General features: G+C 39.8%; 1 protein-coding gene and 1 non-coding gene across 5 annotated transcripts in view; one reads left to right on the top strand and one right to left on the bottom strand.

The window, feature by feature from the left end:
* The window catches only part of PAPSS1 (3'-phosphoadenosine 5'-phosphosulfate synthase 1), a 151388-nt gene that overhangs the window by 76925 nt on the left and 55188 nt on the right, over positions 1-19275 (top strand). For all 4 annotated transcript variants that reach the window (XM_061164249.1, XM_061164250.1, XM_061164248.1 and 1 more), the window contains 2 exons: positions 15302-15415; positions 18180-18291. In XM_061164249.1, the coding sequence (XP_061020232.1) occupies positions 15302-15415; positions 18180-18291 (226 nt within the window). The remainder of the gene's footprint in view (positions 1-15301; positions 15416-18179; positions 18292-19275) is intronic.
* Positions 17783-17970, bottom strand: LOC133071955 (U2 spliceosomal RNA). The gene has a single exon (XR_009696576.1). It is a non-coding gene; the product is annotated as a U2 spliceosomal RNA (small nuclear RNA).

Here is a 19275-nt window from a genome sequence, read left to right on the forward strand (position 1 = left end):
TTGGAGGATGAAATGGCAACCCACTCCAGTATTCCTGCCTGGAGAATCCCAGGGACGGGGGAGGCTGGTGGGCTTCCGTCTGTGGGGTTGCACAGAGTTGGACACAACTGAAGCGACTTAGCAGCAGCAGCAGCAGCTGGGCTCATGATGGGGAAGTGGTGATGGTTCCCAGTTCTACTGAAGTTCCAGCTTCAGTCTTTTTTCTTTTTTAATAAAGGAGGGGCAATATTTTTAAAATTAATTAACTTCTTTCTTTTTGTTTTTTTTGACTACACTGGGTCTTCATTGCTTTGCATGGGCTTTCTCTAGTTGTGGCGAGCAGGGGCTGCTCTTCATTGTGGTGCACGGGCTTCTCACTGCGGTTGCTTCTGCTGTTGCGGAGCGCAGGCTCTTGGCATACGGGCTCAGTAGCTGTGGTGCACAGGCTTAGTTGCTCTGTGGCATGTGGAATCTTCCTAGAGCAGGGATGAAACATGTATCCGCTGCCTTGTCAGGCAGGTTCTTATCCACTCTCCCACCAGGGGAGTCCCAGCTTCAGTCTTAAGCAGGACCTACGTCCCTAGGCTTGAGGGGGTTCTTTCTCAATGTCTCTTCGCCTCCCTACATGGTAGCTAGCCTCTCTGGACGCGGGAGGTCTTGGAGGATGAGTCTTGTGCTCCTCACATGTAGATCCCTGGTTTGTATTGGTTCAGGGTCTTGGGCCAAGACAATTTCTTCTGCCCCCTTTCGGTGGACCGTACGTGGTTCTGTTGTTGCTGTTGTTCAGTGGCGAAGTTGTGTTCCAATCTTTGTGACCCCATGGACTAAAGCGTGCCAGGCTCCTCTGTCCTCCGCTGTCTCCGAAAGTCTGCTCAAATTCATGTCCATTGAATCAGTGATGCTATCTAACCATCTTATCTTCTGCTGGCCCCTTCTCCTTTTGCCTTTAATTTTTCCCAGCATAAGGGTCTTTTCAAGTGAGTTGACCCTTGGCATCAGCTGACCAAAGTATTGGAGCTTCAGCTTCATTCAGCTTTAGTCCTTCCAGTGAATATTCAGGCTTGATTTCCTTTGGGATGGACTGGTTTGATCTCCCTGCAGTTGAAGGGACTCTCAAGAGTCTTCTCCAGCACCACAATTCAAAAGCATCAATTCTTCAGTGCTCAGCTTTCTTTATGATCCAACTCTCATGTCTGTACATGACTGCTTGCTTCTACAGACCTCCCCCAAAATAGTGGACCCTGGGCGGAGTGAGGGGTCCTTGCCATCCACCATCAGCTTAAGGCTTTTGTGTTGGATGAGACAGTGTTGCGGGGGGCAGGCAGAGCCTTGTGCCTGCACCACTGAGGGGGCTCACTCTCTGGTCCCCAGACCTGCTCCTCATCTTCCTTCTGCAAACCTGTTAGAGGTCCGCTTAAGGTGAGTGCAGAACTCCTAGTGTCTGGGTTCCCAGTGATAACAACCTGCCACATAAGTCCACACTCAGCCATTAGAGTTTTAAAATCTTTAAAGCTGTTTTCTTCTTTCTGTCTTTACTACAGCCATCGCTTCTTCCCAGCCTCTACCATAGGGAGATAATTCATGTCTTGACTCTTTTTGGTGGGTTCAGAAGCAGTTCATGTTACTGCGTTAGGACCTCAGCTCTGTGATGGGCTCGGGAAGGTTTGATTTTATAGATTAGCTGGTCTTTCTCCTTGTTAGATGGTGGTCAGTTGTGAAATCTGTTCCGTTTTCAGTGTACTGTCTATCCTTACTCTACTTTATGGGGTTGTTTATAGTTTTCTTATAAATTTGTATGACATTAGTAAGGTGGAACTAGTGGTAAAAAACTTGCCTGCCAATTACGAGATCCAAGTTCAGTCCCTGGGTTGGGGAAGATCCCCTGGAGATGGAAATGGCAACCCACTCCAATATCCTTGTCTGGAGAATCCCGTGGACAAGAGGAACCAAGAGGGCTGCAGACCGTGGGGTTGCTAAGAGTCAGACACAACTGAAGCAATGTAGCACGCATGCACAGTAAGTATTCTATGTCATTTTCGTTGAGCTGTGTTCTCAATATTTTTTCTTTCTTTTTAAATTTATTTTTGGCTGTGCTGTGTCTTTATTGCTGTATGCAGACTTTCTCTAGTTGCAGCAAGCTGGGGCTAGTCCTCATCGCAGTGCACGATCTTCTCATTGCCTTGACTTCTCTTGGGGCGGTGTGCAGGCTTCAGTAGCTGGGGTCATGAGCTCAGTAGGCAAGGTGTGTGGGCTGCGTAGTTGTGACACAGGGCCTTAGTTGCTCTGTGGCATGTGGGATCTTCCTGAACCAGGGATCGAACCCATGTCTCCTGCATTGACAGGTGGACTCTTAACCACTGGACCACCAGGGAAGTTCCTTTCTTTGTATTTTGATATAATTTTGTTTGTATGTTTTGTGTATTGAACCTGTATTTTCTTTTTTAACTTAAGACTTGTCATATCAATGTTAGAAAGTTATACATGGTTCTATTTTCTGTTGGTTTGAATTATCTGTTTTTTACATCTCATTAGTGATTCTTATATGTTTTATGAAACTTCAGAAAAATGCACATAGATACTTTCGTGAAATTTTGGTTCATGACTTTCTGAGACCATTTTATGGGCTTTAGATAATTCCAGATAGTTCAGACACTTAAAAGGGATTAGTTACTTAATATGTGATGGCTATTCTCCTTCCTTTCTTTCTTTCCTTCAATTCCTAAACTCTTCTTGGAGGCCCTGCTCAGAATAGCATCATTTGAATTTGACCCTTTAGTACATAGAGGCTATTTTTTTTGGTAGTAGTGGTCAGATGATTTTTTTTTTAATTTATCTTGATAAAATTTCGTGACTCTTCTGTGAGTCTAAAAGTAGGACAGATTTCTCATATATCCTTCATTAGCTTCCTCTTAGGTTAATAACTTGCATAATCATAGATCGTTTCTCAGAACTGAATAATTAACCTTGGTACTAAAGCACAAGCTTGTTTGGATTTCACCAGTTTTTCTACTAATGCCCTTTCCTGTTCTCTGATTCAATCCAAGATTCTTCACTGTATTGACTTATTTTTAACCATGATTCTGTAAAGTGAAACTACAGGCTCACATGATATCTGTTACACCCAGGATTTTGCTTCCCCTGCAACCCAGTGGTAAAAAATACAGGACTGACTGTCACTATAATTTTAGCCTCACTCTACTCAATATTCCCTCAAGTGGTCACCGCACCTCCAGTTCTATATGCCTTTTATTCCATTTAATGTTGTTGGCAGAATCATCTTTCTAAAATGTAGTCTAATCCTTTCTGTCATTTACTCTAAAATGTGTATTGATTTTTCCCAGTGTTTATAGGATTAAGGTGATTTGTGTTCAAGGTTTTCCATAGTTTGGTTTGAAGCTGTATTTTTTCTTATGTCTTTCACTACAGTGTTTACCTATTTTTTCCCCCCTTTTATTGCTGCTGTTACTTGCCTTAGTCTCTGTAGCCGTAATTATTGCCTTGCTCCTAATTTGTTTGTTCCTAATTAATGATTGTACCTATTATTCTTCCTTTTATATGGTCTATGTTATGGTCTATTCTTCCTTTTATTAGTCTATATTATGCTTGCTAGACAGTCTCATAATTGGACAGTTTCATTTAAGGTTTTGGAAAAAGGAATAGATAAGGAACTAATGTCTAGTAAATGCTTGTTGTAAGGGACTTGTATGTGGGGCTTTGTTTTTTAAAATATTTGCTTTGGTGGTTAGAACTGGGGGAAAGTGGTCTTTCTTCTGCTTTAGTTTCTAACCAGTTCTACCTTGAATTACTATAGTGGTTTCCCACTTGGTCTTTGCACTGAGTGTATATGTTGTCTAATTGTATTCACACAGTTAACCTATGAGTATTTCAGAGATCTGTGCTAACTTGCTCATGAATATATTGAATTCTATATCTAGGACTCCAGGTACATGAATTCCTAGAACTCATTTCCAGGTGCCTCTGGCTTTTACTTTCAAGTGTCCTCATTATACCTCAAGTATAATATAAATAATTTTACAGCAGAAGGATATTCTGACAATATTCTAGTTTAAGACAGAAATTTTCTTTTGAAAAATTACTCATTTGGGTGTTGACAAAAGAAATGTAAACGCTTCCTTAATGCAGTTGCTTTTTCAGGTACCACCCTCTTTTGGGGAAAGATTTCAATTATGTGCTTTCCTCAGGAAATTATTTCACTTCACATTGAAAGTATGTATTTCTGCTTATACTGATTGATCCTGTAAATTAATTTAGCAAATACTTGGTGCTGTACATACTAGGCACTGTTGCAAACCACTGTGGATGTGGCAGTAAATTAAGCAGTACAGATTCCTGCCTCATGAACCTTAATTTTTGGTCGTTTGTTGTTCAGTTGCTCAGTTGTGTCCTACTCTTTGAGACCCCTGTGGACTGCAGCACACCAGGCTCCCCTGTCCTTCACCATCTCCCAGAGCTCCTCAAACTCATGTCCATTAGTCGGTGATGCCACTTAGCGATCTCTTTCTCTGTCGTCCCCTTCTCCTCCTGCCTTCAATCTTTCCCATCATCAGGGTCATTTCTAGTTAGTTGGCTCTTCACATCAGGTGGCCAAAGTATTGGAGTATCAGCTTCAGCATAAATTCTTCCAGTGAATATTCAGGATTGATTTCCTTTAGGTTTGATCTCCTTGCAGTCCAAGGGACTCTCAAGAGTCTTCTCCAACACCATAGTTCAAAAGCACCAATTCTTCGATGTTCAGCCTTTTTTATGGTCCACCTCTCACATCCAGCTGCTGGAAAAACCATAGCTTTGACTGTTGTTGGCAAAGTAATGTTTCTGGTTTTTAATACACTTTCTAGGTTTGTCCTTCTTCCAGGGAGCAAGCGTCTTTTAATTTCATGGCTGCAATCACTGTCCACAGTGATTTTGGAGCCCAAGAAAATAAAATCTGTCACTGTTTCCATTTTTTTCCCCATCTATTTGCCATGAAGTGGTGGGACAGGATGCCATGATCTTCATTTTCTGAATGTTGAGTTTTAAGCCAGCTTTTTCACTCTTCTCTTTCACCTTCATCTACAGGCTCTTTAATTCCTCTTCACTTTCTGCCATAAGTGTGGTGTCATCTGCATATCTGAAGTTATTGATATTTCTCCTTGCAGTCTTGATTCCAGCTTGTGCTTCATCCAGCCTGGCATTTCACATGATGTACTCTGCATATAAGTTAAATAAGCAGGGTGACAATACACAGCCTTGACGTACTCCTTTCCCAATTTGGAACTAGTCCGTTGTTTCATGTCTAGTTCTACCTGTTGCTTCTTGGACTGCATACAGGTTTCTCAGGAGACAGGTAAGATGGTCCGGTATTCCCATCTCTTGAAGAATTTTCTACAGTTTGTTGTGATCCACACAGTCCAAGGAAATGGCAACCCACTCCAATATTCTTGCCTGGAGAATCCCATGGACAGAGGAGCCTGCCAGGCTACAGTCTATGGGGTCTCAAGAGTTGGACATGACTTAGCTTGTAAACCACCACCACACAGTCAAAGGCTTTAGCATAGGCAATGAGGCAGAAGTAGATGTTTTTCTGGAATTCTCTAGCTTTATCTGTGATCCAAGGGATGTTGGCGATTTGCTCTCTGGTTCCTCTGGGTTTTCTAAATCCAGCTTGAACATCTAGAAGTTCTTGGTTTAGGTACTGTTGAAGCCTAACTTGGAGAATTTTGAGCGTTACCTTGCTAGTATGTGAAATGATTACAATTGTGTGGTAGTTTGAACATTCTTTGGCATTGCCCTTCTTTGGGATTGGAATGAAAACGGACCTTTTCCAGTCTTGTGGCCACTGCCAAGTTTTCCATATTTGCCGGCATATAGACTATAGCACTTTAACAGCATCATCTTTTAGGATTTGAAATAGCTCAGCTAGAATTCAATCACCTCCACTAGCGTTGTTCCTTACAACCTTTACTTTTGGATATTTGGTTCTTACAGCCGTTATTTATAATTATAAGCTAGAATGACTGTATAAATTCTTTTCTTTTGTAAGATGAGATAGAATTTTTTAAAAAATTCAAGAAAGAAATTCACACATAGACATAACTGCTTCTATTCTGATGTTTATTCTCTTTTGATTGACTTTCTCACAAAGTTGAATCTCAAATGAGCGTTAGGGCACATGGGGGTATTCACCCCCTTGTGAATACCTGACATTCTGCTCAAAGTTTATGGTGATACAAGGAGTTTGCTTGCCTGTAGTACCCTGATCATGAGGTGACTTACTATAATGTGCACTCTTTCTAACAAACTTTCTACATGGTGATCCAGGAGTAGCCAATGCAGTTGAACTTCATTGTCATCACAAAGACATTTGTTAGGGTTTCCAAAGGTGGGTTGTTGTTCAGTCGCTCAGTTGTGTTTGACTCTTTGTGACCCCATGGACTGTAGCACTCCAGGCTTCCCTGTCCCTTCACCATCTCCTGGAGCTTGCTCAAACTCATGTTCATTGAGTCTGTGATGCAATCCAACCATCTCATCCTCTGTCATCCCCTTCTCTTCCTGGCCTCAGTCTTTCTCAGCATTAGGACCTTTTCCAGTGAGTTGACTCTTTGCATCAGGTGGCCAAATGTCACAAATATAGATTGGGAGTGGAAAACATGAATATGTTGAATACAGTGGTATTTTAAAGCAGAGAATAGTAACCAAATCTTCATAGGTTTATAGTGTGTGTGAGTGGGGATGTGAAGATTTATTAGTGGGTCTGTGTTGACCAGCATTATGTGTAAGAATGTAATTGTGAGTGGAAGGGGATGATGGGCAGAGGTGGAAACCTGCAACAAGAACTCCTGTGAGCTGGACTCTTACCCTGTGCAGAAGCCTTTGGTAGTCACTTCAGTAGCATTATTGCATTGAATTTGTAAGACTCTGAGAAGTAGTTGTAATTTTCCTCATTTTACTGATGAGAAAACAAATTCAGGAAGGTGAAGTTATTTGTCCCAAGATTGAGAAGTGCTGCCTCCCCTGGTGATGGGTGGAATTTTTTTCTATCTGCTGCTTGGTATTGGAGAGACTCAACAAAATGAGTTCTACTAGGTATTGTTTCTTTAGCATTCTCTACTACCAACAAAAAATTAATCAGTCCATCTAAGAAAGAAATGGGAAATTTTTATTGGAGTCAAATGTGTGAAGTCACTTCAGTTGTGTTGACTCTTTGTGACCTCATGGACCGTAGCCTGCCAGGTTTTCTGTCCATGGGATTTTCCAGGCAGGAATACTGGAGTAAGTTGCCATGCCCTTCTCCAGAGGATCTTCCCAACCCAGGGATCAAACCCAGGTCTCCTGTGTTGCAGGTGGATGCTTTATAATACAGATTTTTATTTTATCATTGCTAATATATGGAATTGATTTTCACTGAGAAAAAAAATATTTTTAGGGTGCTCTACAGTGGGTATTTTAGGATGAAGAGTATTGGCTCTGGCATCTCTGGATTGTCTTATTTCTCTTTTGATCTGGCTTATGTAGTAAAATTGGAATACACAGTGTAGTCATTTATATATTTAATTTTTCAGTATTTTGTCAGAGCATCTTTATTTTCCCAATGTGCTTTGGTGCACACATTTTTATTTAAGAAGATAGAAGACACTGGAAAATATTGAAGGTTTTTAAATTCATTAAAGTTTTTTCCTAACCCTTGAATGGTCACTAGATGGCCTGCTGGTATTGCATTTTCACTTGACGGGTTATGACATAAGGAAGTAGGCTTCTTGCTGATGGTTTTAATCTAATGTGATATTTTAAATACTGTTTTTAAATCTACTAGGAACTCTAGATTTAGTAGTGCTATAAATTATTTAAAGGTTTGTCTTTTTATGAAATGGTGGTTTAGTGCTCTAAATGGATTTTATACTGTACATAAAACCAGACTTTGCAGCTCCGTTTTCAAGTGATGCCAGAATGTCATTTGGTGTTCATGCTTGGGATGCATGTAGTTTAGATAATAGAAATTTAATAGTTGCATAAAAAAATGATTGAGCTCTAGTGTTCAAATCTGTTGAGCAGACTTGGCTTACAAAAAAGTTCAGAATATACTTAAAGGAAAAATTTAAAATGTGAAGTCACTCTGTTTATTAACTTGTTCACAGTTAGGAAGATTAAAAAGAGAAGACTACTAAAAAGAAAGACTACTATTTCCAGGTAGTGAATGTTCTACCAGTCAGTTTCCAGGGAAACAACGAGCAATTGTCTCTGAACAAAGATGTGAATACAACACATTAGGTCTTAGACTGTATTTAGTCAGTCAAATAAAAAAGTTTTGTGTATCTATGTTACATACTAAATTTAAATTAATATTTGAATATTTCTAGACCTACCTCACTAATGGTAGCATGTAAATTGTTAGTCAGCCAACTAGTCTCTCAGTGGTGTCTGACTCTTTGCAACCCCATGGACTGAAACCTGCCAGGTTCCTCTGCCCATGGAATTTTCCAGGCAAGAATACTGGAGTGGGTTGCCATTTGCTTCTCCAGGGGATCTTCCCAACCCAGGGATCGAACCCAGGTCTTCTGTGTTGCAGGCAGATTCTTTACCATCTGAGCCACCAGGGAGGCCCCTAGCAAGTTGTTAACTAACCTCCTATTCACGAGAACTCCTAGGAGCACCCCTGTTTCCTCTTCACCCTTAAATGGTGACTGTGGAGCTGTTAAGATCAGTTGTAAGGGTTTAGGTGCATAGACGTCTGTTCCTGACCTGGCTTGTGATCTCTTTTTGTTTTAAAGGACGCTTCCTGATGTAGAGGGCTTTATATGTACAGGTTGCAGAAGAACACAGTATTTTCTGATAGCTGTATCTCTGGGAATCCTACTGAATCCCAAATAAAATGACTAACTCATGTGGCAGAGACTTCATGTTCTGTTATCCAGATATCTTGTCTCACTTTGAGGTGGTTTTGATCTTTTTTGATGTTTAATCGTGGTTTTGGAAACTAAAAACATTTCGGTGGAATGTGATAGAAACTGGCTGTGTCCACATTTTAAAAACAGTTTGTCTTCCTGTTGGTTCTCTTCTCTCTACATGTTCAGTCTACAGAGAACTTGCTTCCTCCAAACATGTGTTCCACGTTCCTCTTGATCCCTGCTGTGCTTGTGTTAATTCCAAAAATACTTGCTTATGTACCTTTTTGAAGAGAAAAACAGTGGCAACTTCTCAAACCTTTATTTTGCCATTGGTTAGTCATCAGAAGAATTTTATATTTAAGTTATGAGGCTAAAATTCATTTTAAAATAATTGCTGAGTGTGAATTTTGAAAAAGAATTTTGTGACATGCTTGTAATGAAAAAAATTAATACTTAAATTTTAATAAAGTTTTAATGATAAACATTAAAATTTTGTATAATTTAAAATTATTTTCTTGATAAAAGGAATAGAAATACCTTCTCTCTTGGAGTCTTAACCACTGGACCACCAGAGAAGTTCTAAATTCCCTCTTGAAAAGAAAGTGATTATAGGGGAATTCCCTGGCCATCCAGTGGTTAGGACTCAGAGCTTCCACTGCAGGGGTCCCAGGTTCCATCCCTGGTTGGGGAACTAAGATCCTGTAAGCCATGTGACGTGGCTGATAAAAATTAAAAAAAAAAAATTGATCATAGCCTCTATGTTCATACAGATAAAGTGGCTTGTTACTAAAAATGCAATCATCTTAAAGCTATGGCATTATTAGTATACGAAACACTAAAAAAATAATTTGGCCAGGCTTATAATATAGATACTGCTTTTTCATGTTCAAACAAGTTCTCTTGTATTTGCTCACCAACTGTTTATACCTTTTGGTTTTTCACCTAGGGTGTGGTTGACAGGAAATGGACATGATGTATAGAAACATGTGTTGATTCTCAGCTCTTACTGGGAACAAACTGTCCTTGGAGGAGGCAGATTCACATACTGGAGTGGATAGTCCAGTGTGGTATGTGATGCAGAAGGGAGTTCCAGGTCCGAGGCGAGGCGCAGACAGACCCTGTGTTGGGGGGCATCGCAGTGGGCAGTGGGCACTGCTGCTCCTCACTACTGTGTGTGGGCTGACGCTAGTGATGCTGGCTGAGGAAGCCAGCTCAAAATGCCCTGTGGTATCCAACAGAAATCAAAAGATTTAGTCTGTTGCATGCACTCCTCTGACCCTCCAGGACTGTTGACAACCGTTAGTGGTAAAGCGGGCGTGAGGGTGGAGGAAGTCATCAATACCCATCATGAAAGAGGCATCCCATCCTTGCAAAGTAATATGGGCTTCAGAGATGCCAAAGAAAGCTTTATGTAGAGTTGTTTGTATCAGTGAAACCCTTCTCTTCCCTGGAGTTGCTGTGTCATTTGTTTCCAGACTGTGGATTCTGTTTTTTAAAGTTTTAAGGGATCCAGAGTGGTGAGAATGGGGGTGTTTGATTTATTTACGGTGATGGGGCTCGAGAAAGTTTGTTGAAAATCATTCACTTGTTATTAGTAGAAATGTTTAGGTGTAACTGAAATGTTGAATACTTTTTGTCTAGATCTTTATTAACACAGAAAGATCACATGCTGAAACCCTGGGAATTGTAAATGTTTAATAAAATCATGAAAATAAACTCAGAACACTTTGTGTGACAACATGTTTCATAACTTAGTTTTATGGGAAAAACAGTAAAGGTTTTATTTTTATTAAAAAATTTTTTTAATTTATTTTTTTTATTTGGAAGAGAACAGTGTTGGGACTTGAGTTGGAATCCCAGTTCCAACACTTATCAATTAACTATATGACCTTGGAAAAAATAACCTAATTTCTTTGGCTTCGATCCTCTCATCTGTGAAATGGGAAATAAAAATAGTACCTGTCTCAGAATTGTTCTGAGAATTCTATTAATAAATGTAGAGTGCTTAGAACAGTTCCTGGCATGTAGCAAGCACACTGTAATTATTATTTATTGAGTATTTATCATGTGTTAAGCACACTGGAAGACAGTGTAGTAGGGATTTGGGGTAAGTTATTAACCTCTTCTGAGCCTCAATTTCCTCATCTGTAAAAGAAGGATAGCAACAGTTTCTTTTACTTTCATAGGTAGGATTGCATGAAAATTAAATGAATTAATGCATGTGACGCCCTTAAGGTATTGCTGTTTTTGTTGTTAGCATCCAGTAAATGTGAGCCCCCACAGATTACATACTTTAAGTCATTTTTCACACAGCCATGTAACTATATATATGTATATACATATACTCACATATATTATATACACACACACACACTCATACCCTTGTTGTTGTTAAACAGTTGAGAAAGAAACAAGTTGAGAAATGTAGATAACCTGTTCAAGATTGCACAGTTAGAATTTGATCTCAGGCCTTAAGTAGCCAAATCAGAAATAAGTGACCTATAGACCTCTGTTGCTTTATTGGATCTTATTGGTTTTGAAGATGATGTTCCTCTGATGGTTTTGCGATTCATATAAATATTTAATTTCAAGTGTGCTTTGTGAAATTTTATCATATTCTTTCTCTCAAAAGCCTTAGTGAATGTCTGACTGTGTAACTTTTGATTTTAGGATTTGTTGTGGAAGACTTGAATTCTTTATTGTGCAAAAATGTGTGTTTCTCAAGGCACCTTTGCGAGCTTTACACATACTCAAGAAGTTAATTGAACATATAGGGTGCATGTGCAGTTCCCTTAATGCACGTTATATTGTTCTGGGAAACTTGGATTCTGAATTTTTATTTTCTGGTTGATGGAATAATAGACTTTGTGCAAACTGCTCAAAATACCAGTTGCTCTATAATACACTTATGGGTGAAAGAACACTTGGAGGGAAATATACAAAAATGATGTTGATAATCATATATAAGGGTGATGGGTTTTTCTCATTTCCACGTTTTCTTTACTACTATTTATTTAATTTAATTCTTTATAAAATTATTATGTTATTCTTTATAAAAAATAATTAAACAATTAATTTATTATTTCAAACAAATGTGTTAAAAATAACTCCTGGAGTTAGAAGTACAGAATGGACTACCTTAAGCTGTTTCTCTTGCTAGATTTTAAAAAGAGATGTTATCTTGTACTGTACTAACATCTATAAAGAGAAAATGGAAGCAGCTGATGGAAGCTGTCTCTCTTCCTTCACCATTATTCTTTGAGGCCCTCATGTAGTGTTTACTGTTAGTAAATACAATAAGTAGTCTTCTGCTGTGGGTACCTGCTGCAGGCTTAATTGCAGAAGGAGGTGTGGAAGGTTTAGGAAGCTCTCTGTGCTGTGCCAAGTTTGTGTTTAACACACACTTTCTGCTTTCCCCTGAGCAGTGGGATGCTCGAAGGACAAAGGGCCCCCAGAGAGCTGGCTGAACATGCTATGGTAGCAAGCAGTGTTCCTTTATTTATGTCTTTTAATTTTATTATTTCTTTTTTTTCTTTCTTCAAATTTACTCATCTCATTCATTCTTGAGTTTCTCCCAAGAAAGATCAGAGGCCTTGAGTTTACTGATAGGAGGAACTTGGTTTTGGTATATGACTTGGCCAGTCCTATTCCATCTTTATGGGCTTCCAAGGTGGCGCTAGTGGTAAGGAATCTGCCTGCCAGTGCAGGAGATGCGGATATGACCTCTGGGTTGGGAAGATCCCCTGGAGGAGGACATGGCAACCCACTCCAGTATTCTTGTCCAGAGAATCACGTGGACAGAGGAGCCTGGTGGGCTGCAGTCCATGGAGTCACAAAGAGTTGGATACAACTGAAGTGACTTAGCACACGTGTTCCATCTTTGAAGGAACAGAATATCAGAGAAATGGAGGAGAATAACTTTCTAGATTCACAGGACCCATAAGGGCTGCTTGAATGGTAGCATTCAGGCTTTCATGAGGTCATCCAGCTTTGAGACACATGTCTGACTCTGCTTTTTCCCTCTGCTGAAGATATTAATATAAGTCCAAATATAAGTTGAAGTTTCTTCCCAAAATTTTTCCTCAGGAAAAGTAGTAGGTAGTATCTTTAAACACTTGGTTTTTCCATTAATATTTATTTCAAATTACCTTTTTTTGTTGTTATACATTTTAAAAAATAGACTTTATTTTTTAGAGAAGTTTCAGGTTCACAGCAAAACTTGAGTGGGAATTATAGAGAATGAACTCCTAGGACTCCCCTCCCTGCCACACGTGGGTTATCCGGCTGTCCGCATCCCTCACCTGAGTGGTAGCTTTGTTATAATTGGTGAACCTATATTGATATGTAGGTTCATTAGAGAAGATCCCGATGCTGGGAAAGATTGAAGGCAGGAGGAAAAGGGGATGACAGGGGATGAGAACGGGTTGGATGGGCTCACTGACCCAGTGGACATGAGTTCGAGCAAGCTCTGGGAGATGGTGAAGGACAGGGAAGCCTGGTGTGCTGCAGTCCATGGGGTCACAGAGTCAGACACGACTGACTAAACAACAACGTTGATGCATTGTTATCATCCATAGTTCATAGTTTACCTTAGGGCTGAACATTCTGTGGGTTATAACCACTGTGTAATGACATTTACACACCATTGTAATATGATATAGAATAGCTTTACTGTCCTAGAAAGTCCCCTGTGTTCTTCCTATTCTTCCCTTCTCCCCTTCCCTCTAACCCTGGGCAGCCACTGATGTTTTTACTGTGTCCATAGTTTTGCCTTTTCAGGATGTCCTATAGTTGGAGCCATACAGTATGTAACCTTTTCCAATGGGTTTCTTTGATTTACTAACCTGTCTTTAAGTTTCCCTCATGTCTTTTCATGGTTTGATAGCTCATTTCTTCTTAGGGCTGAATAACTAATATTCCATCATCTGGATGTACTGCCGTGTATTTGTTCATCTATTGAAGGACTTCTTGGTTGTTTTCATGGGCAGTCTTGAGCAAGGCTGCTGTGAAATCTATGTGCAGGTGTTTGTGTGGACATAAGTTTTCAGCTCATCTGGGTAAATACTGAGGAGCACGATGACCCGGTTGCATGGCAAGAGTATGGTTCAGTTCAGTGCGTTCACTTATTCAGTCGTGCCTGACTCTTTGTGACCCCGTGGACTGCAGCATGCCAGGCTTCCTTGTCCATCACCAACTCTCAGAGCTTGCTCGAAACAGATTGTCTTCTAAAGCAGCTATGCCATTTTGCATTCCCACCAGCAGTGAGAGAGAGTTCCTGTTGCTCTGCCTCCTTGTCAGCATGTGCTCCGTGTTTTGGATTTCGACCATTCTGATAAGTATATTCTAACAGGGTTATCTCACTGTGGTTTTGAATTGCATATTTCTGATGATATATCATGTAGAGTATTGTTTCATATACTTATTTGTCATCTGTATAACTTCTTTGGTGAGGTGTCTTTTCAGGCCTCTGACCCATTTTCTAATAGGGTTCTTTTCTTATTGTTGAGTGGTTAGAGTTCTCTCTCTGTTTTGAATAACAGTCCCTTTTCAGATATTTTTTCTCAGTCTATGGCTTGTCTTACCGTTCTCTTGGGAATTAATGTATTTTAAATGAGACATTGCTTAGACATATATGAAAAACTTATCAGTGCCAGTTTTATATGCTTATGGAGATCACTTGATCGATTTGACTTTAAAAATTTAGAGTAATTAAACACATTTGATAATTATTCCTAGGAGTATGGCAGGTGTAAACAGGCCTCGTGAAGGTCACTTGATGAGCAGTGTCTGAGAGCAGTGTGTACGTTTGTGGTCATCACAAATAGATACTTGTGGGATAAATGAGGAAGAGCTTTGTCCCAGTATGATATAAATGAGTGCTTGGAGTTTGGATAAAATTTCCAGAATGCACTGCATAAGAGGTCAGAGAGTGCTCTTTTTCAAACCGCAGTGGTGGGAATAGAGCTGATGTGCTCTGGAGTACTGTATGTTTATTAGTATTAAATGACTAATAAGGTGGTGTTAGTCACACTGGTGATAAAGATCTGTACGGAAGCTGGAATAAAATGGTTTCATAGTATGTTACAGGTAATGGTGATTATGTTTAGAGTGCTTCTTTTGTTTGTTTGTTTCTAAATCCTTTTAGTGATCATTCCTTACTTGAGGTCACCTCTTTGCAGTTGCCTGATTTTGACATACATGGTACGCTGTGGGAATTTCTTTCGCACTGAGTAGTGGGAAATTATGTGTAATGATTTCTTGCATGTGGGATGTTATTTGCTTGGGAGTAGACCAACCGTCGTTAGGAAAATTGATTAAATCCCTCTCATATGTTTTTTTAGAGTCTCTTTTTGAAACATTAATTTCCTTCATTAACGTGCCGTTTGGCAAACTCTAAATTGTTGGATCAGACATTTAATTTTGCTTTTGTTAATGTGTAGGATATTGTACCTGTGGATGCCTCTTACGAAGTGAAAGAGCTATATGTGCCAGAAAATAAACTTCATTTGGCAAAAACAGATGCAGAAACGCTACCAGCCTTGAAAATTAATAAAGTAAGTGCTTCGTCCTTTTCTCATATCAAGTGCTTTAATCCTATAGATAGTTGTTGGTCTGTAGGATTTGTGATTTTATTGATGTGGTGCTGGTGGTGGTGGTCATCGTTGTATATATCACCATTTCCAGGGGTGGGAAATATGTTTAACACATAAAACCATATTCCCAAATTACCATGGCTTTTGATTTTATTTCACTCACAATATTTATTTTGAAATACCAAAGAATAGAGGTTATATAGGATTTTAGGTTTATCAGAAGGAATGGATTCTAAAAAGTAAAAAACCTTTAATAATTTAATAATTAAAATGAACTTTTTTTTCCTTAAACATGTTTCCTAATCCCTTGCCAAGACCCTGATTTTCCCTTTCTTCTATTGTGAGGAATAATTCTGTTGTGTATTGTAGCTCTAATAATATCATTAAGTATTTTTCCCAATAAGAAACTGCTTAAACTAGGTATGATGACAGTGGAAACTATAATTTATCACTTTCAAATCTTAGAGAATTTTAAATTGTATCATTCAGATATACTTTAAAAATAGGTTAGAAATAAGAACTTAAACTAGGAATAGAATTTCCCAGCCTTTCTTCTAGTGTAGTAAAAATCCCAGACACCCAGGGAGGTGCCACATCTGAAAGTAAGGAGAAAGAGAAAAGGAGGCTGAGGCTGGAGAAAGACTCTGCAAAGACTTACTCAAATTCCTGATAGGAGTACATTGTCTAGGTGGTTTGTGTGATTGGGTTTCTAACCAGAAGCTAAGACATGTTGCAGGGAGCAAGGAGAAGGATGAGTTGGGGAGCAGAGTCACTCAAAGCTGACTCTACTGAGGAACCACAGATTTTGTCCTAACAGACTTTGTGTCAATTGAATAAACACACACACACATATTGGGGTAGGGAGAGAGAGAGAAGAAAGAAACTGAGAATGAATGAATCTGAATCCAGATCAGTCAGACTCTGTAACCCAAAAAGATGGTAGCTTTTTCAAATGTGAGCCTTTTTTTCAATACAGTGGTTTGTTCTTTGCGTAGCAGTATGAAAAATAATTAATTAAAAAAATGTAGGCTACATCATGTAATGTTTTAGCTCAGGCTGCCACAACAGAAACCGTAACCTGGATAGCATAAACAACAGACGTTTCTTTTCTCACGGTTCTGTAAGAAAGAAAGGCCAAGACCTCGGTGCTGGCTGACTTGGTCCCTGACAAGGCCCCCTTCCTGACCTGCTGTCAGACACCTTCTCACCGTGTGCTCAGGGTGAGAGTCGAGCTCTGGTATCTCTTCCTACTCTTATGAGGGCACCAGACTACTAGATTAGGACCCAGCCTTATGACCTCATTTAAGCTTTATCACCTCCTTAGGGCCCTATCTCCAATTCACATTGGGGGCTTCAGCATATTTGGGGGGGATATAAACATTCAGTTTATAGTAGATACCATCTAGAATTAGATTCCAGTAGAGACAAATAGGGGGCATGTCAGAGGTTTAGGAAAAATGAATAAGAGGAGAACTTGAAAATGAAACAATTTGGTGCATGAATCTCATTTTTTCCTGTGAATTGAAGGAGGGGTATACTTTGCCCATATTTGATTTTTCAGTGGAACATGCTGGCCAGCATACTTTGGGAATACATGGTAAGCCACATCTTACCACACACCTCTTGGTCAGGTGCTTTATCTTTTCTCTTTTGAGAATCATGGCTATATATATATATACACATATATATACCAAGTTAAAAGCACATCCAGCTTACATTGTTGTTGTTTTGTTGCTAAGTCGTGTCTGATTGTTTTGCGACCCCATGGACTGTAGCCCTCCAAGCTCCTCTGTCCATGAGATTTCCCAGGCAAGAATACTGGAGTGGGTTGCCGTTTTCTTCTCCAGGGGATCTTCCTAACTCAAGGATTGAACTTGCATCTCCTGAAATGCAGGTGGATTCTTTACCACTGAGCCACTGGGGAAGCTCCCCCCCCACCAGCTTACATTAATTCATCATTAATTTATCAATTCTTTAATATTCTGATCGGATACACTAGAAATCTTAAAGTTCAAGAAATAATACAGTGTTTGTAAAATGAATGTCATTGGTGAGGGACACTTTTGGTAAGTATTTTTACCTAAAGTTTGTTTTAGCTTAGAACAGTGGTTGTCAGAGTGTAGTTGCTAGAACATTATTGTTAACATTTTCTGGGTACCTGTTAAAAATACAAATCTTTGTCCCCCATAACAAACCAGCTAACTCAGAAACTAGTGTGGAGCCGTCTTCACTTAACAAGTCTTCCAGAGGTTTCTTACATGTATTAAAGTTTGAGGAATGCTGGTTTAGGAGATGCTATTCTTTTTTTTTTTTTTTTGTCTCCCCCGAGGGGGGTGCACCGTTCCTGGAAGTACTGCAATACCAGGTCGATGCGTGTGGACGGAGCAAGCTCCTATTCCCACTCCCAGCTCCAAAAATCCATTTAATATATTGTCCTCGGATAGAGGACGTATCAGATATTAAACTGATAAGAACAGATACTACACTTGATCTTAGCCAAAAGGCCGAGAAGCGAGATGCTATTCTTATTAGAAATGTTATTTAAATTTATTAAGGAAAACGTGTATTTTCTTAGTGCCCCTGTTGTTTATTGGATTTGTATAACCTTATTCATTCTTGACAAGTTTGTTACCGTTACTTTCAAAACGAAACTGCAGAAAACCATTACTGCTTTTGTTCATGAGTACATGAAACAGAGCATTGTTCTTTACTGTCTCCTTCACAGGTGGATATGCAGTGGGTGCAAGTTTTGGCAGAAGGCTGGGCAACCCCGCTGAATGGCTTTATGAGAGAGAGGGAGTACTTGCAATGTCTTCACTTCGATTGTCTTCTGGATGGTAAGACTTGGACATTTAGGTGCATTGAGTGTGGAAAAGAAGGCACATACTTGCAGGGATTGGTCACTGTTTAGAGAAAGTACTGGTAACGTCTTAATTGGAGATAGCACTTTAAGACTAAATTATGTCAGTACTGAATATTTTAAGTATATTCTGAGATCGTCTTTCTAGTTTTAGGTTTCCTGATTGTGATTTATTGTGGGGGGAGGACAACCTGGGGGTTAGGGCTGAAAATGGATTTAAAAAACGAATGCAGTTTTCCCTATTCCGTATCTACCTGGTCACGGTAGAAAGCCTCTTCCGAAAGTGTTCACTTCAGTTCAGTTCAGTTGCTCAGTCTTGTCCGACTCTTTGCGATCCCATGAATCGCAGCACGCCAGGCCTCCCTGTCCATCACCAACTCCCGGAGTTTATGCACACTCATGTCCATCGAGTCAGTGATGCCATCCAGCCATATCATTCTCTGTCGTCTCCTTCTCCTCCTGCCCCGAATCCCTCCCAGCATCAGGGTCTTTTCCAATGAGTCAACTCTTTGCATGAGGCGGCCAAAGTATTGGAGTTTCAGCTTTAGCATCAGTCCTTCCAATGAACACCCAGGACTGATCTCCTTTAGGATAGACCGGTTGGATCTCCTTGCAGTCCAAGGGACTCTCAAGAGTCTTCTCCAACACCACAGTTCAAAAGCATCAATTCTTCAGTGCTCAGCTTTCTTTATAGTCCAACTCTCACATCCATACATGACTACTGGAAAAACCATAGCCTTGACTAGACGGATCTGTGTTGGCAAAATAATGTCTCTGCTTTTTAATATGCTATCTAGGTTGGTCATAACTTTCCTTCCAAGGAGTAAGCGTCTTTTAATTTCATGGTTGCAGTCACCATCTGCAGTGATTTTGGAGCCCAGAAAAATAAAGTCAGCCACTGTTTCCACTGTTTCCCCATCTATTTGCCATGAAGTGATGGGACCAGATGCCATGATCTTAG

The sequence above is a fragment of the Dama dama genome, chromosome 17, assembly GCF_033118175.1.
Source record: "Dama dama isolate Ldn47 chromosome 17, ASM3311817v1, whole genome shotgun sequence".
Taxonomy (NCBI): domain Eukaryota; kingdom Metazoa; phylum Chordata; class Mammalia; order Artiodactyla; family Cervidae; genus Dama; species Dama dama.